The sequence below is a fragment of the Lepidochelys kempii genome, chromosome 4 (genome assembly GCF_965140285.1).
Source record: "Lepidochelys kempii isolate rLepKem1 chromosome 4, rLepKem1.hap1, whole genome shotgun sequence".
NCBI lineage: Eukaryota > Metazoa > Chordata > Testudines > Cheloniidae > Lepidochelys > Lepidochelys kempii.
The window spans coordinates 23,260,509-23,284,655 of record NC_136383.1 but is presented as its reverse complement, the minus strand read 5'-3'; the positions used below and the strand labels follow the sequence as shown (position 1 = coordinate 23,284,655).

At 41.6% G+C, this 24,147-nt stretch overlaps 1 protein-coding gene across 2 annotated transcripts in view; it reads left to right on the top strand.

Annotated features, from left to right (window-relative positions):
• HPGDS (hematopoietic prostaglandin D synthase) overlaps positions 1–24,147 on the top strand; it is a 57,958-nt gene that overhangs the window by 17,894 nt on the left and 15,917 nt on the right. For both annotated transcript variants that reach the window (XM_073340703.2, XM_073340704.2), the window contains one exon: positions 1,961–2,102. In XM_073340703.2, the coding sequence (XP_073196804.2) occupies positions 1,970–2,102 (133 nt within the window). In that variant the 5' untranslated portion in view covers positions 1,961–1,969. The remainder of the gene's footprint in view (positions 1–1,960; positions 2,103–24,147) is intronic.

The window sequence follows — 24,147 nt, the reverse complement described above, 5'->3', positions numbered from 1 at the left end:
GCATTAAAACAAAATAGTTGAGCAAAACTTACAACACATATAGAGCACCAACACCTACCTCCTTCTTTCCATAACATTTAACATATATCCAAAGCCAGTTTGCATACTATTTTATAGATAAACCACATTAAGCACACATTCAAACTACATTTATATTATCTGATAGATAAGTCACCCCCACACAAACACTAAGGGTTGTTCTTCAGCATTTTTTATAACATGCACAGTCTAACTTAAAGGAACTCTAAAAGTGCAAAATTAGCTAATACGCTCATGTATGAGACAAAATGCAAGCTTAGTTGATGTCAGAGTTGATAACACTTTTTTACTTCTCCGTCCACAAGCTATGCCCTTTCCATTAAGGTAAAGCTGTAACTCTTCCAGAATTTAAGGCATGGAATGGAGGTTAAACTTATTAAACTTGGATTTAATAAAATAAAACCAGCAGTGGCATATTAGAGAAACCTATATTCTAGTATTTAAGATACGATAGATACAAATCATGAACGTAGACACAAGCATCTACACACAAACACACACCACCACAAGACTTTTAAAGGTAGCCTGAAAAAACAAGGCACAGGGATAAAAAAATCTGATCTGGATTTTAAGGGGAAACTTTGACATGGGTTTGAAGTGTTTATTTAATGAAACCGTTTTGTGTCTGTTCATTGTTAGTTATCACGTTTTAGCATGGGTAAATGCATGTCATACAGCCTCCTCCAGCATTCTGTTCCCTCCCATCTCTCCTTCTCCCTTTGTTTTTCCAATTTTCTACTCACTTTTTCACAAGGGGTCAGAAAACGTAAACACCACCCACAAAGGCACCAGGAGGATTGGGCATACATACCAAGGCAAAACTGCAAGAGTGGTCATTTCTGACTGGGATGAAACACAGTCACTACTGAAATCCTTGTCTATACATGCTTAGGGATATTTTATAGAATAAACTTAAAAGCAATCACAACTTTTCGTTGGGCCCTAGAAGAGCAGCAGTAACTAAACAGGAAACCTAACAAGAACAATATGATTCACAGCCAGTGGCAGTGCATGCAGCCACACTGGTGCAAAAACTCCATGCCCAGACATTTTTGGACTGATAAAAAAGCCCTGTGAGATCATTAAAATGCAACATCTTTACATTTGTAGCTGCAAAAGAGAGACTTTTCCCCCATCTAATTTATCATCACTATGAACAGCATCAAAAATTAATTTTCTTGAGCTTATATAAACCTCTATACTGTACACAATGGCTTAAAAAACATAACCTCTAGCTCACCCTTGTCCTACCTCACCTCCCCCAGACACTTGCATTTTGCATTTACTAGTGAGGAAGAAGTGAAATAAAAAATAACAACACAACATTTAAAAGAGATACTATTCCAGCCTTTCAAAAATACCATTGGCTTGTTTTTAAAGTTTTGCCTAAATGAACTGCTTAGCCTGCAAATACCCCCAAAGAAACAAAAGCTTCGCTAAATGCAGTTTACGAAGATAGAACATAACATCATTGTGGGCTCACATCATTTATAAGTTGTGAAGTGCTTCAGATTCCAGAGAATATAAAACTCCCTCATTTGCAGATGGGTTTTACAATAAAATAAAACTGTAAAAGACAAGCCATAGCTTTGTAATTGCATGAAGGAGAGAGATAAAGACTGACATGCCCCTGTCCTCTTCTCTTCCTGACTCTTCTTGTTGAACTCAAAATGATCATCTTAGCTTTAAGCATCCAACTTGGACTATTTTGGCTATAGAATGTGGATTTACAGGTGTAGCATGGGGTGGCCACGCAGTACGATATATTGTGGGTAGGAGGCTAACATACATGTTTAATTTGACATTATGGTCACAGTATTGACATTTTATTACCATGTCACAAACGTGTAGGTATATCTTCTGTATAAACGGGGCAGGGTAGTTAACGTGTTAAATCATCAACATGGGCTTTTTCTTTCAGAGATCCATCATGCCACACTACAAGCTAACGTATTTCAATCTGAGAGGAAGAGCAGAAATCATTCGCTATCTGTTTGCCTTTTCAGGCATAAAGTACGAGGACCACAGGATAGAACAAGCTGACTGGCCCAAAATCAAACCAAGTGAGTAGAACAGATTCTTGCATCCAAAGCTTTACAAGAAATCCCATCAGAACACAAAACCGCATGGGATGGTGCTGATTTAGGATGGGAAGAATCCATACATGCTAAAACCTCTCAGGTGAAATCTTGGCTTCATTGTCATCAATGGGAATTTGGTATTGACTTCAGTGAGGCCAGGATTTCATCCCTTGTCTCTCCACCAGGGAAGACGAGTCCAAGGACCAGATCCTCAGTCAGTGTAAATTGGCATAGTTCTTTTATCTTCATTGAATATACTGACATCAGCTGGGGATCAGGCCCCAAGTTTTCAATTGCTGTCAGCTAGGAACTGATGGAAGCAAGGTATGCATTAACACACTAAGGCTCTTAGGAAAAAATGGTTCCAAAGGGTACACTAAAGCCCTTAAACCAATTTCAGAAACAAAATGAAAATTAAAGAAGCAAAGAGGGAACTGCCCCTAGTGGCTTGAAAAGTTCTCTAAGAGCGAAAGCAACAAGAGCGGTTGAAAAGGGAAAATGTTAAGAACACAGCCTTCCTCTGAAAAGCAATATACAGCCTACTGAGAAGCTAACAGTGCACAGAAAGCTACAGGGCTCCTTTGTGTTTACAGTTAAATTAACTTGAGATTGACATAGAATGAGAATAAAATGTCAAAAGGTCAAAGCAATGTCAAGTGTATACCAAGCCCTTTGTTTACATGGCATAGTTTCTACCCTTTAAAATTGTTTAATATCTTAATTCATCAGCAAGTCTTAGTCTGGAAAAGACTGACGTCAGGCTGGTAGTTTGGAGGTAAGCAATCAGAGGACTTGCCAATTTCCTCTATATTGTCACTTGAGGAAATTGGCTTCTATTGTTACCTCCCGAACAGATTGCTTTTGTACTTTCTATATGGGGGGAGGGAGGTACACTTTAAGATTGGGAAAAATGTGGCTTTCCATTTGTAAAGTGGTACTTCCTGGAAGAAACACATGAGATGATCAGCACTGGCTTCCAAATTCTTTCTTGGTGCAATCAAAGGTTATTTTAGCCTATAAAACCCCAAATGGTTTGAATCTTGAATGCTTTAAACATCATTTTCTCCCTAAGTGACACTGAGATGTTTGCTATTAGCTGGGGTGCTCAAACTAAGACACCCCTGGCCAAAATAAGAAGGGGCACAAGGGGAACAGGGCAGAAATAGAGACACGTTGTTTTCAATGAGGGGCCTTGGATTTTGGAAACCATGTCTCCACCAGAGCCTGATTCTGTTGACCATCACGTCATGCAGTATAACTTGGGTGTCCCCAAGGCATTTTCAGGTAAGAAGGGGAGAAAAGTGGGTGGGAGTGATGGTCAGAGAGTTGGTTTTGGAGGTATTTAGGAGAATTTTTAGTGCTGGACTTTTTTCAAGTTGAATTTGTGTGTGTCCACAAATAAAGTTGGTTTACATTTTCTACACGTACCTAAAATTTTGGATAGGTGATTTTTTAAATAAGACTAAATAAAACAGATAATATAAATGGAGACTTAGAAATCACAAATGCATTTACAACTTAAAACATATGAAAATCAGACTTACTTGCCAAGTCTTGAGTTCAAACTGCTGTATCTCCCATGCAGCAGTTGAAGATATCACAAACACTGAAGCCAGTCAGGCAGTAGGGCAGAAAAATACTTTCCAAAATATTTTTAGTGTTCAGGACATGAAGCCATCAATGATGAAGCTTTTACATTATCCAGTGTCTGTTTGCCATTATGCTTGACTGCGGCCCATCTGCACTACCATCATCATGATCGAATGATAAGCGATGCAAGGTCTCTTGAAAAAGAAACTGGGAACCATGATTTCTAAGCTCGGTTCTTGGATCTGCCCTTACTCTAGTGCCTTGGGCAAATCACTTAACCTTTGTTTCTCAATCTGTTATATGAAAATAATACTGACTCCCCTATGCCCCCCCACCGGGGTGTTGTAAGGTTTAATTAAAATTGTAACATACTTTGGAAGTATATGTGATGAAAATTGCTATATATACACATTGATAATGTTACCATTATTACTATGACTCTTACATTGGATTCAGAGTAAATAAGACATTTGGTAAAGTGCAGGGGGAGGAAGGTTCAGCTGGTGTCCCACTTGGGGCTAGATTCTGCAAACCCTCTGCTTGGAACTCCCACCGACACAGTGGAAAATCTGTGAATGGCAAAATCAGGCACATAGAGTGCTTCCTCAGGGTCACGAATTGTTTTAGAAATACAAGTAAAGAGAGAGAGGGAGGATTGGACATATAGTGGTGATTGTCATGGGAAACTCTAAGCCTACAAAAATAATTGGATAGACGTCTGAAAATCCCACTTTGGCCAAGAGTTGGATCCTGAATCCCTACCTCTGGACAGCTCAAGGCTCACATCAATGAGACTGGGTGAGGGTGAGTTCATGCAGAGATAATGGCACCATTCCAGCTGCACTATGTAAAAAAAGAGTTGCATAATTTTCACATGTACCAGGAGCTAATTTAACACTGCTGAAGATATGGGTTTTGTCATAAGACCAGCCAGCAGCAGAATACTTGCTGACTATGGGAAAATCTACTCCATAGGAAATAATAATAAGTTATTCACCCTTACAGTGTTTCTAGACATAGCATGGTGAAATGTGTCATGTTGTGTCACAAGAGTATATAAGTGCTAATGTTTAATGGATATTTAGGTACTCAAACAATACAATTTCGCCTCCACCCAAATGCAAGTCAATTTGTCAGATTCAAGGTTCATGTGTGTGAGGAGAGTGTAGCTCAGTGCTTCTCTGATGTTGTTTGGTTGTATTGCAATTTATGCAATAAATATAACTTCAAGTTGCACGTACATAATTATCAAGAGCTATGGGTAGTAAAAGGTTTCAATGCTGAAAGTGTCAAATCACAAGAACTCTCAAAGAACTCCACAGCAAAAAAAACTCAAATAGCCGTTCTAGCCAACTCTGCAGGCAAACCTTCCTTCCCATGCCCTCACAGCCAAAAGCCTGAATAAATAGGTAGGTTCAGTCATGTAAACTTGGGCCCTGCAGAGGAATCAAATGACAGTCCTTCAATGCAATTGCACTGCCTCCAACCTCAACAAATAAAAATCTAGACTTTTCTACCTCAGCTGATTTTAACCATCAGGATGGAGCACAAAGAGACAGTCTTTTAGCCAGGGCCTAAGCTGTACAGGGTTTTGTCTATCAGAACTATGGTAATTCTAATAGAATAGAATATAGAAACAAACTGGAAGCCAGTGTAGTTTTCACAACACAAGTGTAAAACTCTCCATGTAAGAAACAGAATCACATTCTGCACGAGCTGAAGTTTCTGAAGTGTATTTTGTTTTTACTAGTGTCAAGACATAATTAGCGAATGTAACATAATATAATACAGTAATATAAATAAACAAGACAGTCAAAAGAAAATAACCTTGGCATGAAACAAGATCCAAATTAAATATGCCATCTTGTTTTTTAATTGTTTGAAAACCTCGCTGTGGAAAATATCAAATAATATCTTCATTCAAAATGTTCTGATTTAGATGAAACCACAATTTTGGATGGAACACTGTTCTATCGAAAAAAAATTCCACCAGCTCTCCTTAAAACTGGTCTGCTACAGACTTCACCTACAAAGAGAATACTGACATTACCAGAACATATGCCCATGTAAATCATGGGCTGTATGTTCCTTCTTATCCCCTCATTTCAAACTGCCTCGCCTAAAAGTAGAAGCAATAAAAACTGCTATGTCCTGGTGTTTCAGTTAAGCCTCCCCAATAAATCCTGGATAAAGCAAAGCCACAATGCTACATAATCACTGAAAGACTTTCTGCTCTAAAATACCAGCTTCACAGTTGTAATGATAAGACGACCGCATCAGCTCCAGTGACTAGCTTTTACCACTGATACGAGCCAACAATTAGGAATTACACTAGTTATGTGGTTATCATGCTAGATTTCCTCATTCACATCTGCAATAGTTTGTATCACAGTTCACACAGGTCTTTAAATATTAGGAGACTTTGGAAGACTACAAACATTAGCAGAAGGAGATGCAGCAGCAGTGCGGTGCATGGCTTATTTGCATCTCTCTGAAGTATTAATTTCATTCAGACTAGACAATAAATCCTACATAGCTCAAAATGTTTTGTGCAGATTCCCTTTTTAAACACAAAAATTATATCTGAAAAAAATAGTCTATACAATATAGCAGAGCTGTGTATTTTTGGTTGCTACAAATTATGTAACTCTAATATTGAAAATAGGTTGGGGGAAAGCACAGAAGCTAAATTTCCATGGATGACCACATACACAAGAACATGCATGCATTTCTACACTTAATTCTGTGAACAAATCAGGGCCCAATTGTGAATGCTGACATCAGAAATCAAGCCCACAATCGGACTCTTAAACTACTCTTTCAAGGGAAGAAAAAGGTTGAGCTATCCAGGGGAAAGAACAGCATCTCTTCTCTCCTCCCATTATTGTAGACAAGGGACAGATCTTCTGATTCAGAGTCTAAGGGAGCTCCTCAGAGAACATTTCAGATTTTTAAAAAAAGTTTGGAAAACCACATCCACAGGGACCATAGCCATGGAAGCATGAAAAACCACAAAGTGGAATTTTTTTTAAAAAACGAAACAAAACAAAACAAAAAACCAAGCATGGGACAAAAAGTGTACTCTCCATCCTGTCTCACAAGCAAAGATATTACTGAAAAATAGCATGCATGTATCTCTGTAGAACAGAGTTTGAAACCTCGTCCCTTGCCCAGAGTTAGAATTCATTTAAATTCTCCTCCTAGGAAGACCAAGGCAAACAAACACTGCAGGATGTTAAGAGTTAATCTTAACATGCAGAACAGTAATTTAGAATACTGTAGCTTTTACTTTTGAACAGGATTAAACAGTATGATGTAGCAGTGTGTGTGATTTTGGAGCGGCCAATTTTGCCAATCTTTGAGCATTTCTCTTAACTCAATATTACTGTTCAGCAGCTTTGGCTGGACAATTCATTCTTTACTTCTAATGCTATTCTCTCTCTCTCTTACTCTTTCGCCAATTACTATAATGTGTTCTCAGTGCACCATAAACATGAAAGCTTTGCATGGTTTGGTTTAGGTACTTTGACAACAAAATGTCTATAAACGTACATTTCATTTATTTCCTTTTGTCACCAGTCAGACAATCTACTGTCGGATTTCAAAATAGCAATTTCGGGAAAAAATTCTGTAACTTCAATATTCAGCAAATTCAAGAAGACCGGTAAACAAGCAAAGCTATGTAAATGCAACTCTTCCGGGTTGCTTTTCAATAGAGCTGGCAAGAAATAGGAATCTCCATTTTGCAGGAAATGCCAAGTTGCCAATGTTTAGTTCTGTATGGAAATTTCTGACAAAATGGAACAATCCATTTCACTGTCCAGCCCGCTTGCCTCCCTGCCAAGTGGACATTCATGAACTGGGAAGTCCTGGGGCTGGCAACTGGGGAACCAACCGGGCAGCCAGGACCCTGACTGGTTTCCTGCCAGCCTGACCAGCAGGCTGCCAGTATACCAGGCAGGCTGGCCAGTCTGTCAGTCTATTTGGTTTCCAACAAAAGTATCAATGGAATCAACACACTCGCATGGAATGTTTCTATTCCATCAGATCAGCATTTTCCAGCCGAAAACTGTTGCACTGGAAAAACTTTACCCGGCTCTCCTCTTCAATGCCTGCTCAGGGCTAGCACAGACCACCTTTAGGCTAATATCCCAAAAGCGGGAAAGGTAGTGCGTGTGAGACATTGGATCCAGATGAGCTTCCAGTCTTTTTCGGAGCCCCGCAACAGTTGTTATAAGCAAATAAAGCGTAACACTTACCTAACACTTGATTTTCGACACGCTGTACAAAGTTTAATTGTTATTAATTTGGGATTCCAGGTCTGATGATTTAGGGACAAATCCTGAGAGAAGCTGACCCCTGCAACTCCCTTCGAACTCAATGGAATTATAGGTTTCAGAGTAGCAGCCATGTTAGTCTGTATTCGCAAAAAGAAAAGGAGGACTTGTGGCACCTTAGAAACTAACCAATTTATTTGAGCATAAGCTTTCGTGAGCTACAGCTCACTTCATCGATGCATTCAGTGGAAAATACAGTGAGGAGATATTTTCCACTGAATGCATCCGATGAAGTGAGCTGTAGCTCACGAAAGCTTATGCTCAAATAAATTGGTTAGTCTCTAAGGTGCCACAAGTCCTCCTTTTCTTAATGGAATTATAGGCTGTCAGTGCCTCTTGAGATTTGGCCTGAAATCATCACACATGCAGACTCAGCAAGCACTAGGCACCCCACCTGTCAGCCTACCTCCTCTTGATTGCCAGTCTCTCTTCCCTGCATGAAGCCTCTCTGAGCTCCATGGTAAATCCACCCTGACAGCCTGCCTGACCTGCTGATGAGACCTGCCTCCTCACTACTGGGATCAACCAGGAACTTGCAGCAGGGGAAAGCATTTTGCATAGTGAGTGCGAGAAGGGAGATAGATACAAGAGTGGGCAGACTCTCCTGTTTGGCACAGGCACAATCCTATATTCTTAACCTGGTTCTGACTCTCAGCAGTCAAGAGATCCTTCCCATCTCCCCAGATGGTGCCTCTTGGCAGCCACCAAAACCTTCCAGAGTAAGTATTCATGTCCCACCTGGAAATCACCCAGTTTCCAATAGTTTACATCCACCAGGAAAGTTCCGAGTTCACAAAGGGTTGAAAATACTGCCAGATCAAGAGGCTGGGGTTGGTGTTTTGGCTAAAGAAAAAAAAGTGGGTGGTTTGGATTCAGGCTCCATGGGATTTGAACCAACAAAGTTGAGGGTTGGAGTGGAAAGTCAGGGTAAAATGATCTTGTTTCAACCTGTCCCAAATTAAAATAATGTAAATTGCCAACCAGTGCTAGAGAGGAATGCACTTCAAATGTAGGTGCAAAACGTGGCTACCTGCAACTATAGCCTGTCAAGCTATTTGGCTTTATCTGAAGCCACATCTAGATGGGAATTTTTGATTCTGACTCTAATCTTTATAATTCATTGAACCAAAATCCCAGGCCCATACACTCCCCAGCTGTGGGGCATTTGGATTAAGCGATGAATCTGGATTAAGCAATTTGAGCTCACCTCGTATCATTCTTGTCCATTTCAATAGGTACAGAAATGTAAATCCGGAGACACAATCTCTTCATTCTAGATCCTTCAGAACTTGGGAAACAAAATTGGCAGAGAGGGTTCAGATATAAACATACAATTTAAATGACAGAATTGAAACTATTTCAATCACTAGCAGAAATGTACTCAATTCAAGACCTAAAATGTCACAGAATAGACTCTTTTAAAAACGTTTAAAAATTCCTTGGCATAGAATACACTGAAAAGGAATGGGTGTTACCATTTCATCGTGTCATAAAGCTACTAACATCTGCAGTGTGTTATGTGAACAACTACAGTTCAAGGGGAAAGCAATGACAATTAATAGCCACTTTGTAGAAGTAGCATGGAATATTTTTATGTCATGCACTGCTAAATATTTACCATCTCTTCAGGGAATGCTCAGAGGTTGGAAGTGTGGTTGAAAGGTCCAGAGGGAAGTTGCTGAGTGGGTGATTATTGTGATGAAAATTAATTCTGCTGTCATAAAACAGATGAATCTTCGGAGATTTAGTGTCTGACAGCAGAAAGCAAGCAAGAATTCCTCAGGGGATGCTCACCCTTTTTCCTGAATGGCTCTTGCTGGAGTGATATAAAATAGCTTTACAGAACACCACTTGGGCTCTTGGTGAACAGTCACTTTAAAAAGAAACACGTATTATAGTATTACTTGTATTAGGGTAATAGCTAGATGGCCCAACTTCAGTCAGGGCTCCATTGTGTCACAAACTCATTTCAAAGGATAGCTCCTACCCTAAATAGCCTACATTTTACATTCACAAGATGGACGGGCTCGGGGGAAAGAGTATTATTCCCTTTTTTTGCAGAAAGAAAACTGGGGCACAGAGAGATTAAGTGGCGTGCACACAGTCACATGGGAAATCTACAGCAGAGCCAAGAACTGAACCCAGCTTCCTCGAGTCCCAGTCCAGTCCCTTCAACACAAGACAATTCTTCCTCTATTGGCTTTATAAAATCCTTCTCAAAAGTGAAATTTCCTTCCATTTACCCCTTCCAGCAAATTCTCTCTCTAAAACATTTCTGACATCAAATATTAATTAAGCATTTGTTTCCCAGGGCTCAGTTTAAATAAACATCCACTTAACCGCAAAGAAACTGATGCTATTGTTGATTTTGGGAGGTTGTCATTTCAACAGACAACACAGCAAACAATGCTGAATGTAACTGTTTGTCAGTCTCTAGACAACCCAAGTACCCTGTTTCAGAGACAAGTTAGCCTGCTGGCATTGCACCATAACTGAATGAAGCTCTGGGGTCCAAGAGAAAGCTTAAACACAGACGCATCCTGGCTTGGACTCCAGCAGCTCTAGAAACAGTTTTAATACTAAAAAAAATGGTGTAGAGAAGGAACAGTTCATGTCAGGAGTGCAAGCCCAGGGAAGGGAGGAGGAAGGTGAAATCACACATGGGAAAACAGCTGAAATGAAGGATTGGGATCTACGTGGAAAAGAAGAGTGGACACCAGAAAGAGGGGAAGGGTATGAGACGGAAGGGAAAGGGAAAAGAAATAAGACTAGTCATATTGATTTACCTTCTCTGTCTCCTTTCCTGGTCAATAGCAGGAAGGAGGTGGAAACTATTTTAAAAAGTCTGGCCCAGAAAGGGAGTTGGGTCTCCAGGGTCCAGCCACGGGAGGTAGCTTGAAAACTAGGAGGCTGCTGAGGGGCACAGAGCCCTTAGGAGAGCAGGTTTATGCAAGGAGAAGCTGCAGTAGCCTGTGGGAAAGGGCTGTGGGGTGATGATTGTGGGGCATTCGTCATGCACAGGTCAACTGTCTGTTATCAGGAGCCATGTAGGAACCACAACCAGGAAGCATAACACAGGTGATGTCTAATTGCTTTTGTTGAAATGGACTAAAAGCGGAATCCCAGTTACAAGGCCTGAGGAGCCTTAACCCTGTCTATTGGGCTGCCCCTAAAGGGCCAAGTAGGGAGCAGTTCTTTATCATTTGTTATGAGTGAGAGGTTGTACCTTGAGTTTGAAAGACCTTCCTTTCTGTCCCCCTAGGAAACAATCCTTTCCTTGAGCAACAGGCCTAAGTGTTTATTGGGAGTCACCAGGTGCTAGAGTCTTCAGGAGCTAGCCAATGAAACACCTTCACAGCTTGTATCTGAGCTGAGGCACACCCAGCTCCAAACTTCTGAGGTGCACTCAATGACTTAATTGGGTGGCAACATTATTGACTTGCAGAGGGGCTATGTGGGATTTAGTTCAGTACAGAATTCAGGGCAGTGTGCCACACCCAAAAACAAAGTGTAATCAGGAAATGAGCAAAAACAGGGAAGTGCACACAATTAGCTACTGAAAGCATACATTAAAAATAGCTAAGAATTAGAGGAAATAATTTTTATTAGCCAGTGACCCATGCTGTTTGCTTGTTCTCAGACTCACCTTCTTATTAGACAGTCCTCATTCTAATCTAATAAATCAAGTCGCACTCACCACACATCCAGAGGCATGCAGATAAGAAAGGCAGCAACCGGGAACTGCACAGGCAAGGAAGGCAAAGCATTTATTTCTCACACAGCTCAGACATGGAGATATTTCTAGGAAGACCACAAGATGCTTTTATGGAATCCTTTCTTAAAATTACTCCCGTGAGAGTTGCAGTTTTTTGTAGATGAGAATTTGTATTACTGAAAAGGCGAAAATACCACCCATGGACACTTGGAGCTAAACTGACATAAGCACAGAAGATGACTTCCTAATTAAGCAGGACTCAAGGAAAAAAAGTCACATTTATGATTCCTTCCAGCTTGTCAAGGCTCCATACACTGAGCCTGACTGTTAACCCATGACTTCTCTCTCTCTGGTTCTCAATGCTGCCCAGAAACCTTATCTCCAAGCTATGGAAGGCTTTCCTCACCTCATGCTATCATTTACTAGCCCTGCCACTCACCTTTATCTCCTGCTCACGTACAAGTGCAATAAGTGGCTTCTTATAGGTGGCCAGCGAGCCTGATCCATAAAGAAGCTGATGGTTGGCAGGAGGGACTCAAGTGGCACTGAAAATGTAGCAACATTTTAATAAAGCTTCTGCACAAGCCCTGGCAGTACAAGTACAAATTTTACAATGTTCTTTTTCATCTGTGTTGTGAATTCACTAGCGCTACTGCGAGACATGCTAGGCCTGGAAAGAGCCACCTACACGGATGTAACAGCAGCTTTCAAATGTGTTTTTAAGCACTCTTTTAGCTCATTTGTGGTTGGGTCATATCCTAACACGTTTTAGCCTGTCCCTGGGAATGGGGTCCAGCCGTGTCTAGAATGGTGCTAAAAAAACCACCATGTTCTAACTGAAGTCCATCTGGACTTGTGCCATGCCTGGGCTTTATTCTCAGCAGACAGCTTAACTGTGTCAGAAGCTGAGTCAACTACTGCTGACTTTAAACTGTGCTTAATCACACTTTAGAAAGTTAATTATTCTAGCCCTGTATGGGACCGTTGCCCAGGACCTTGCTCATTTGCAGGATTGCTGTATTCTAGAGTAAGGCCCTGTCTACACTGTAAAAACGTCCAAGTTGGATAGATCAGGGCATGGTCTGGGGACACCAAAAAACACCACAAGGTTCCACATATGCTAGTGTTTTAACCCTGTTGGGGGAGATCTGTATTGTAACCAGGTTCCCTGACAGCTGCTTTTACAAAGAGAATGGCCCTGAGACAGTTAAAATGAGTACTCTGAAAGCAGGGTCGAGAAGGTTTCTTTTTATTTCAATCACTTTTGAAAAAACATTCCCTTTCTGAAAGGGGGGGGAGGGGAGAGCAGAGCAGCACAAATGTGGGAAGTATGATGAGCGCTGTAACCATGGATGGGTGGGTGGGAAAAGTCTGACACCAAGGAGGAGTGGGAACAGCTATTATACAGAAGGCAAGTGGTGGAAAGAGAGAAGGAAGAATAGAAGAGTTGTTTTATTAAAAAGGCAAATTTGGCCCTCTGCTAGTTCTTCCATTTAACATCAATGGGAAATGTGTACAGATACCGGATAGCTGAATTCTGCCCAAAGTGCAGGTGACGAGAGACAAGAGGAAGAAACAGAGAGAGAAAGTGAGGTGTCAAAATGGAGAGAGAATATTGAGAGGGGGAAACAAACAAAATGGAGACAGAAGCAGGACTTCTGTCAATCAGACAGGAATTGCTGCTTCCAGAAAGGCTAATTCAGGCAGCAAAGCAGTCACCTGACTGAGAGAAAAGAAAACTTTTAAAATAAAGTAAAAAGAAGAAAGGAAAATGTTAAAAGGAAGCTGCAATAGGAGTAAGAAAGAGTGGGCAGCAACTCTGTAGGAGATGTCTCCATCTTTGTGTAGCTTTATAGCATTGATGTTGGGTTTACTTAACAGTAAGATGCATTTTTGAAACATCTTCTGGGCATTTTGGCTTGGTCTGCTCTGCTCCTTTGGGTTGTAGAATCATAGCAGAGAGCATTCTGAAGCTACCCGAGCACTTTTGGTTGTGGTGTAGAGAGTCAGTGAATGCCGAAGGTTTTTGTTTGTTTGTTTTTACATGTTCCTATTGTTCTCTTGAGGAAGGAAATGGCATCAGATTTCCCCATCCCATCCAAAGTGGGACCACAGGGGAAGCCATGTTGATCAGCTAACATAGTGTTAAAATACAGTTTGCCCTGTCTACATTAGAGCTTTCAAATGAATTAGTTAAAATATGTTACATAGTGTGTTCCTTAAAACCACCTTTTATCTTAGTGTGGACAGGCTGTGTGAGGGTAACAGGGAGAAACAAGGATGGAGAGGGGAGCAGTTAATGCTTCACTTGTGGGGGAAGGGTAAGAGAGCCGGCTAGAGCAGAACTTACCCTCAGTGCTGAGGAAATGTGGCTGCTGTAGAGATCCCCTTGGAAGCAGGCTGCCTGAGGGACGCTTCAGGATCTGAGGCACAAAGAGAGGCAGCATCAGAGCTGGCCCTCTTGTTACTGTGTAAGGGCTCTCAAAGATAGGAGTGAGATTCCTTTTCTACTCCTCTGGTCAGAGGAGGGATGAGGTCTGAAAAACCCTGTCTTAGAGCCCTGGGAGATGGAAGGAGGAGGGTTGTCTGGGTTCTGGGGGTGACCGTGGCAGGAAACTCAAAGGCAGAGATACTATCCTTTTACCCATCTCACCATCTACTTTCTCTCCTTTCTTCTAGTTCTTCTTTATCCTTCCTCTTCTCCTCTTTCCAGGACTAGAAAGGGAGGAGGGAGGGAAAGAGGCAGAGTTTAAAAAGGAGGAAGCTGGGTAAGAAGACTGAGGCATCGACTCCATGCTTCTAGTCACAAGGCAGCAAAAGAGTTGGAGGGAAATGGGTGCACTGTGTGGTATTGGGGACGGTCTTTAAGAGCTGAATTTCCCAAACACAGTCTGGGTGGGGTGCTGTGAAGCTATTGCTATGCACAACCAGTTTGTCATAGTCACAGAATAAAGAAAATCTCTTTCAAGCTCCTAAAGCACTGTCTGATCACTGAACACAAGTCCCAGGAATAAAAAGGAACTAACGTTTCCTACGTGGAAGAATGAAGCAGATAAAAATTCCACATAGAGTCAAAACTAGACAGTAGAAGACAACTGGAGAAGATTTAAACAGTGCTTCATCCTGCATCTTCTGTGCCAGCAAAAATAAAGACAGCTGCAAGGGAGCCTCATAAAAGTTTTGTGAATTTCTCTCATGATAATTGCGGATCTTAAAAAGTGTCCCAGAACATATTTAATTCATATATTAAGGAAGTGCTTGAGATTCAAGTGAATACCTCCATCCAGTAGGGAAAGTCTCCTTCCTAACAATCACTACGCTGCTCAAACTCACTCTTCGTCACTGGTAAATGGTGATTTAAGTCTCCAGATGGTGCCAATCTCTGCCCACAACATTTAGCTTCACATTAAAAACTATTCTCCGGTGACATTTGGGTTTTTATCTGGACCAGGTCTACCCTGTACAATCCGCAAAAAAGAGAGAAAATTTCTGTGTTATTTCAGATATTTAAAAGCCATGGCATTTCCTGATTTGTCTTGGTAATGACACTTCAAAGGAAAAAGGCATTTAACTTTTGCAGTGTGAAGTTGAAAATATACAAGGGAAATTTAAACTTTTATAGCTCTACCTCTGTCCAATTATATGGAATAATTAAATGTATTGTAGATAATTTATGGCCCTAACCAAGTCCTGTTATTCTGAGGGATAAAACTGTAAAGCAATATAAGCATCTGCCACACACTCTGGTTTGATACACTACACGAACTCTAGAGGAAGGATCACTGATGAAATGCCAGACATTTAAAATGGTTTATAGCATGAGTCTGTTTGTCTTCAGAAGTGTCAAATTAGTCCCTAAATGTGTGGATTAGTAGCTCTGCATTGGAAAACAGATTGGTTATCCTGACTGTGATGGGTTTGGTCACAGAGACCCCCTTGGGACTGTCACCCGATGTGCTGAAATTATCTCTGAGCCAGTTTTCCCTGATGGCTTGGGACTCCAGAACCCTGCCGACTTGAGCCAGACATGCTAGTCTGCTGCAACACAGTCCCAGGTCTGAACCACGCCCCCAAAGCTGCAGGCTTTAACCAGAAACTGCTCAGCAGGTCACCTCTCCCCAGCACCCAGTGGGATCCAACCCCCAAATAAATCCATTTTACTCTGTATAACGCTTATACAGGGTAAACTTATGAATTGTCCGCCCTCTATAACACTGATAGAGAATATGCACAGCTGTTTGCTCCCCCCAGTATGAATCACTTACTCTGGGGTTTACTAATAAACAAAAGTGATTTTATTAAGTATAAAAAGTAGGATTTAAGTGGTTTCAAGTAATAACAGACAGAACAAAATAAGTTACTAAGCAAACTAAAACAAAACATGCAAGTCTAAGCCTAACACCTTTAAGAAACTGAATACAGGTAAATCTCACCCCCAAACATGTTCCAATAAACTTCTTTCACAGACTAGACTCCTTAGTCTGGGACCAATCCTTTCCCCTGGTACAGGCCTTGTTAGTTCTAGCTCAGGTGGAAACTAGGGGATTTCTCATGACTGGCAACCCCCCTTGTTCTGTTCCACACCCTTTTATAGCTTTAGCACAAGGCAGGAATCTTTTGTCTCACTGGGTCCCCACCCCTCCTTCTAAAAGAAAAAGCACCAGGTTTAAGATAGATTCCAGTACCAGGTGACATGGTCACATGTCCTGTGAGACCCCCCCCAAGCCTCCATTCTTTCCGGCCTGACTCTCACAAACACAGGAAGGCTTACAAGGAAACAGAGCCATTTACAATCAATAGTTCTAGTTAATGGGAGCCATCAAGATCTTTAGTCACCATTAATGGCCCACACTTTGCGTAAATTACAATACAACCTCAGCGTAATGCTTCATTTTTCCAGTTTTAGATACAAGAATGATACATTCATACGAATAGGATGAACACACTCAGTAGATTACAAGCTTTGTCATGATACGTTACAAGAGATCTTTTGCATGAAGCATATTCCAGTTACATCCTATTCATCCTTATAAACATATGGAGTGCAATGTCACTCCTAACAAATATATATAGTGCATATTCATATTTTTGTCATATATATACATACACACGAATCATGGACAAGAAAATGTAATATTTTCTGCTTTTTCCTCTTTCCCATTGATTACAAAAGATCACATTTTGAAGAGTATAATATGCTGCCGATTCAGAACAATTCCTTACGTTCAAGGGTTAGATGTTAATATTTTCTGTTGTCTTTCTTTTTTGAAAAATCTTCATCCATGTTTGCTCATTTCAGGGGGTCTGTCACCCAGTTTATGGCCTGAGATAGTTGATTGATACTGATGGGGACATTATCTGTACCATCTCTTTACAAAGATCTACTCATCTTGCCTTCTGATTTTAAAAATGGGAAAACATTTGCAATAAAACTATTCAGAAGTGATAGTTTTTGTATTTGCACTACTAGTGAAAAATGGGCCCACGTCACATACACAAAAAGACCCATATTTCAAAAACATTTAGAGATCTAAAATGAGTCATTTCTCCAAGAAAAATCTCAGCTTATCACTGAGCAAAAATGCTTTACAAATGTGAAGCTTGACGTTGCCCATGTTTTCAATGCGAAAATAGCCAGTTAATGGAAATCTGCGAGTAAACAAAATTTGAGGCTCTGTAACAGGGGTGGCCAAATCGCGGCTCATGGAACCCCTCATACTCACCCCCATTCTCTGCCTACCAGGCTGGGGTGAGCTCAGGGCTTCTGCCCTACAGCAGGCTGGTGGGGCTAGAAGCTTCTGCCAGAGAGGACTGGTGTGGTGCCCGCTGAGAACTGGGGGCACGATTTAAAGGTTCGGCCCCCTCCAACAGCTTGAATCACGCCCTCCCCAGCATGCCCCCACCCTTACCCTCAGCAGTCACTCCTTGCAGCTCCCAGGCCTTTGCTGCTGCCTCTTCACTGAAGCTAACAGCTGGGAGCTGCAGGGAGGGTCCTCTGCTTTAGCTCTGCAGGGAGAGGTAGCAGCAAAAGCAACAATTCTCCCTGCAGCTCCCAGGTGTCTCCTGCTGCTTCTCCCCAGTCACAGCTCCCAGCTTGCCAGCTCCAGCAGCTGCCCTGCAGGGAGGGAGCCCAGCAGCACCATGTGACAAAGTGGGGCAAGCAAACCCTGGCAAAAGTATGGGGGGGAATGTGACCCCATGTGCCCCCAACATGTGTTGCCTCCTGCCCAGCGAGGAGGAGGGTCTTGGGGTTTCAGGCCCACCGGACGCACCAGTCAGGGCTTCAGCAGGAGTGGGGCTGAAGCCCCAAATCCCAGCCGGCGTTGCCCAACGGGGCTGAAGCCCCGAGCCCTGGCAGACACGCCCCGGCTCTCAAACTTCTTAAGATTGTTGCATATGGCTCGGATGGTCAGTAAGTTTGGCCACCTCTGTGCTATAAATTATCTAAAACCAGCAAAATAACAGAACTTCAGCACTTACCAGCTTTGCTTATCTCATGAATTCCCTTGATAAACTGCATTTCCTGTGTCTCAATCTACTTTCTCCAACTGTCAAGAAAGCAACGTCCTGTAGGGTTCATGTTTTTTTGTTGTAACTGACAAACTTTGAAAAGTGATTGACTCTTGTTTGTAATTTGTAGTGTTGAACAACGGTTTTCAACCTTTTCATTTGCAGACCCCTAGAAAATTTCAAATGGAGGTGCAAACCTTTTGGAAATCTTAGACATAGTCTGTGGTCCTCTGGGGTCCACAGACTACAGATTAAAAATCAAGGGTGTAGAATCATCTTTCATACTGTGCTGCTAAGTTTGGTGTGTGTGTGGGGGAGAAATGATCTCATTGGCTCAAAGTGAGGTGCCAATTATAAAATTACACTGTTTACCTCGCTACCCTTCGTAAGTGTTTGTGTAGAAAACAGAAAAAGTAATCCTTTGCTCAATTCAGTTTCCAGATTAATCAATTCTGGTTTCATAACTGCCAGAAGCTGGGGCTAGATAATAGGGGAAGGATCGTTCGATAACTACCCTGTTCTGTTCATTCCCTCTGATACATCCAGCACAGACTTCTGTCAGAAGACAGGATACTGGGCTAGATGGACCATTGGTCTGACCCAGCATGGCCACGCTTATGTTTTTAGGATTTTATATATATATATATATATATATATATATATATATATATATATATAATAAAATCAGTTCCACTGTATTGTGTGGCATTTTGTTTTAACAGCAACTCCAAAAGTTGAGTCACACTGATCCACTCACTGACTGCATGATTTTTGATCAGTCAGCTGAAATCTTGTGCTTCTCTCATTTCTTCCGTTAACTTAATTCACTGCTGATCAGCCACTGCTCCCGATCTGGTGCGGCTGTACTATTGACATTGTCAAAAACAATCACAGTTTTGAACGTAACCACTTCCTCAGAGCAGGGATGTATTGTACACTGCTGGTCACTAAGTACACAACAACAGTTGTTGAGAGCAGCCTTGTTCCACGGACAGCAACACGCTCTGCCTGGATGTACTTGGAAGGTTCAACAGCTGATAGTGCATAGTGATAGCAATAGTGTACCCAGTTTATCTCACTGAAACAAAAAGCTTTGGGCATTATCCTTTGTAGATAAGCCAGCTGAAGATCACACAGCTTTAAACATAGTGGTAATCAGGGCACAATGCACTGCTAGCGCTGAATACAAGGCCAAGCACTTTGTCAGCTTCACAGTCATGGGGTCTTTCAGTTTAGTAGGCAAGAATGTGCCCTTCTGTTTGATTCTTAATTCAGTAACACACTGTTGTTGCCTGGAACTTGCTGCTCTCTAGCTAATAAACATAAAAAACCCTGTTAGCAGAAGAACTCCATTACTGCATCAGTAGTGACGAACAGCATGTGCTTTCTCATCGGGGCAAAGCAATTCTAATTTTCTCTTGGCATCATCCTCATCATCATCAAAATTTATCCTGGCACCCTGGGATGTTGCACTCAAAAAAACCTGCTGTCATTGGCACTGCATACATGTAAATTCTTGATGTACCCAGTGAAAGTGCATACAGGAGCCCTTTAAGTTCTGGGCAGCTGCCAGCTGGCTTATGTCTGACATCTAAATTCTCTTACCCAATGTGATTTATGTACTACATGCTAAAAAACAGAAGCATGAGGTAAAAGTTAATCAATTTCCATATCAACTGAGCTTTTCTTGAAAGCAAGTCCTGGACTCACAATGCTTCAGTGTTTTTCCTCTTTCATTTTCTCTCTCTCGACACATCTCACTGGGGACTCTAGTTTCTTCCTCCCCCCCCCCCTCCCCAAAAGATGCTCATTGTGATGTATTGTCCAAACTGAAATCTGGGCAAATTTGTTCTCACTGGAGAAAGTGGCAGAAACAGGAAGGAAGAAAATAGAGCTGAAGCAGCGACAGACATAGCAAGTCACCACAAACTCTTAAACCTGTCTTAAAGACAGGTTAGGCCTTGTCTGAAGAACCTTGCACCATTGTAACTCCATTTAGAAACTGATTTCGTTAAATTGGTGCAAACCCTGCATGTGGACAGTTATTTTGGTGTATATTCACCTTTGTCCAGCTTGTCCTCGTCCACCACTCCACGAACGCAAGTCAATGCCACACCATTCCATTTTGTTGTGAGCATGTTCTTTCCAGAGAGTTTTGTCATGGGATCAGTCCAGTACGTTTTCAGTCTGCCCAGGGGTCACTTGTGGTCTCTGGGGTTCCAGTCACTGATGTGGGTTGTCCACCTATTGTCTTGCGTATGGACTATGTGACATGGTGTTTATTGATTCAGCTTAAGTCAGAAGGAAATCAATCCCAAAATAAATCCATGTAAGGCACTCTTTAAACAAACTAGAGCATTCACCCAAGGAGACTGCACCCATCTAACTAAACCAATTTTGAAAAAGGGTACGATTTTCTCCTGTAGAAAAGGCTTTAGTGTTGGGAGTAACTGAGAGGTCCTCAATAGAATAAAAATGCCACACCAGCTATCACTTAATGATGATCGTTCTCCAGGGGTTGAACATGCCTTGTCTGTTTACAAGCAGCAAGATTATCTGTTGTGTTCTTTTGTATGAGATATGGACTGGCAACAGAGCTTGCTTAAGCACACACCGGATGCATTCATCAAAATGCTGTGCCAGGTCTGGCTGAGATTCATTAAGCTAGGGTATTTTATACACAGTGCCACCTAGTGGCTGCACAGTATAGTTTAGCCTTCCATTCGATCTCCCCCTTTAAGTCCTATATTTCTACCATTTGCAGTATTTACACGATCACACTGTCTTAAGTTCAGTATGAATCACTCTGTTGAGTGTCTCTGAATCGTTCATAACTCCATGACCTGAATGCATAACAACTTGGTCATCTGGCTGTCCATTAGTTGCAAGGACTGGCTGTGGTCGGTTTTGTATCCTTGAGTAGTCTTCTTCTGCATCTGCCATCTTTAGAGTTTGCTCTGTTGAGTGTTCTCTGTGAGGAACAAACTGTAGATGTTCACAGTTTCTCTTGAACTCTCCACTACTGGTCTAAAATCACATATGAACTAGGTGCTGAATTCTTTTTCTTCACAACATATGGAGTTGTCCATCTTTCTTCACCGTCCCATTTGAAATTAACATGGTGATCAGGCTCTAGACCTGGCAGTTCTCTAACTGGGTGATGTCTGTTGTACAAGTGTTCATAATTCTTTCAGCCTTTTTATCTGATTTGGCTACTCACTTCATGTCTGGCCACTTAGGAAATAGGTTCTTTTCCAAAATTGGAACAGTAGCTCTGTGTTGTCTTCCCATCAGGAATTATGCTGAACTATGTCCAGTAGTAACTACTGGTTTTAATTTTTAACTTAGAAGAACAAGGAATGGATCTTCCTGCTAAAGGATTTTCTTGGCTGTCTGTACAGCTCTCTCAGCTTCTCCATTCACTGACTAAAGAAATTTGCCAGAATCTCATCCAGGCATCCAGCTTGGAGAATATCATAGCTCCTCTCTCTTTGGGGAGGAAGTTACCCAGTGTTGGGAGAATATATTTTTCTCTTGCTTCATTAGGTGTTTCAAGATCCACAATGATTTGTATTTTTCCATTTTTCTTTATAGCTGGCACCACTGGGGCATAATATGCTGTCGGCTCACAGATTTTCTTGATTATGCCAGTCCACTCCATTGTCTTCAACTCACTTTCCACTTTATGCAGTAGTGGAATAGGAATCCTGCCAGGTCAATGTACACTTAAATGGTTCAGCACTGTCTCTTAAGGTTATTTGTACTGGATCTCCTTTCACAAGTCCACGGTCACTAAACATTCCACTGTTTTCACTAGGCCCATGATGGCTGTCACTCTGAGGCTGACAAGGCTGTTGATCTGTGGTCCTTTGATCACATATCCTCTAAATGCAGAGCTTTTGTCCAAGTTATTTCTGTGGTGAACTGGCCCATGCAGTTCAGAATATCTTCAGGGCTAGACAGAACTATGTCAGGTGACTTCAGCCCTTGGAGGGGTTGAAGGTGATTTTAAGTCCCTCTGAGATCACTGTGACATCAGCTCCTGAGTCAATTTCAACGTCAATAGTCTCACCATGCATATTTAATTTCACTCTCCAGGCTGGTTCTATGTAATCACAAGTGATGATCCCAGAAACAATGGCTCGATTGTCTGTAATATGACTCAACAACCTTGACTGATTTGGTATTACAAACAGGGGTAAAATGTCCATATTTCGTTCATGTATTACATCATGCGCCTCTGGCTGGACACGCATTGCCTCTTGGGAAATAGCTTTTTCCACACAGTGTGCATGTAGGCTGGAATTTATTCCTCTTAGCCTGGGGGTTCTCTCTCCTTGCCTTGAGGGTTTTATGACAATGACTTAGACATTAAATGGCCTGTTTACAGCATCTGTGGTAGTTTCAGGTGTTTCAAGTTGCTCCTGCCTTTTGTTCTGTTTGACTAATTCTGACTACTTTGCTATCTGTATAGCTGTGGCTAGGGTTAAATCTCTCTTCAGTTGGAGCTGCTATGAAAGGTTTTTTTCTGTTAACTCAATAACCAATCACACACAGATATTTTCATGTTTTGCATTCCCAAAATCACAGTTTTCAGCCATTGTATGCAGAGATCTTCCAAAACCTTCAACATTTACTCCAGGTTCTTGAATTCTCTGATGAAAACATGCTCTTTCATAAACCATGTTTCTCTAGGATATAAAGTATACATCAAACATAACCAGAACCCTTTCATAGTCATCCTTGTGAGTGTCTTCAACGACGTCAAAGGATTTAAAGATACGTTCCTGCTTGTTTTTCCATAGCATATATTCAAGACGACATCTATATGTTGCCAGTTTCTTCATGGAGTTTGTTTGCAGGAAAAAAAACGTACAAAATCTTTTTTCCAGTCTGTCCATTCTGAAGGTTTTCAAAGCTGAAGTTCTCTGGGGCATTGAAGAGTGGCATGCTGATGAATCCAGCAACCTTTGTTGCTCTCTTCTTTCTGATTCTGTTCTTAGTTTGCTGCTGACACCATGTCAGATTCCTATGTACCAGATATGGACTGGCCAGAGCTTGCTTATGTGTTCATCATAAGAGCCTTTAATGCTCTGTCCATAACGTACTGCATTTTATACTTAGTGGCTCAATGTATAATGTAGTTTAGCATTCCATTCCATTATCATTTACACACTATGATCTCTTTATACTGTTCTGACAGATTAAAGGGGCTGCAAAATGAACATAAATTATGTTTATGTAACCCACACACCTTCTCTGGGTGTGGTGTTCTGTCTCATCTAGTGGCACTGAGACCCCCTAGAATGAGTTAAATCAGTCTGCTCTACAGCCTTAGCTACCAGCCAGTTGGCTTTTCACTCATGCATGAACTCCAGAGGCCCCAGGTTCAGTCCTGCCTGCCAACGAACTGGGTCTGTCAGCATTACATTTACAGTCACTTTAAGGGGCCTTAGTGTAATTAAGAATCAGACCCAGTGTCTCTTGCTATTATCAACACGGATGTACACTTATAATTTGCCCGAACAGCATCTGCTTGAAATTTATAATCCCTTCAGTAGCTGAGATGAGAGAACGGTGGTTAGTTCCCCACAGGCAGATTCTTGCCACCCTAAACTCTCAGGTCTTTGTTTTAAATATTGACTCACACTACTCTTTAAGGAACAGGGTTTCCCTCACCTTTACATCATAGAGACCATTTCAGGAGATCCTCTCATGGACCATCTCCCCAAAGAAGTAACTCCTCAAATCTTGGTCCTCAAAACATTTTATTCTGTGGCTCACAGATTGAGAACTGCACCTCAGTGCACTGAAGGCTAGTATAGTGGTCAGTATATGCCAGGTGAGTACACACTGCTAGTATCTCCCCCTCCCT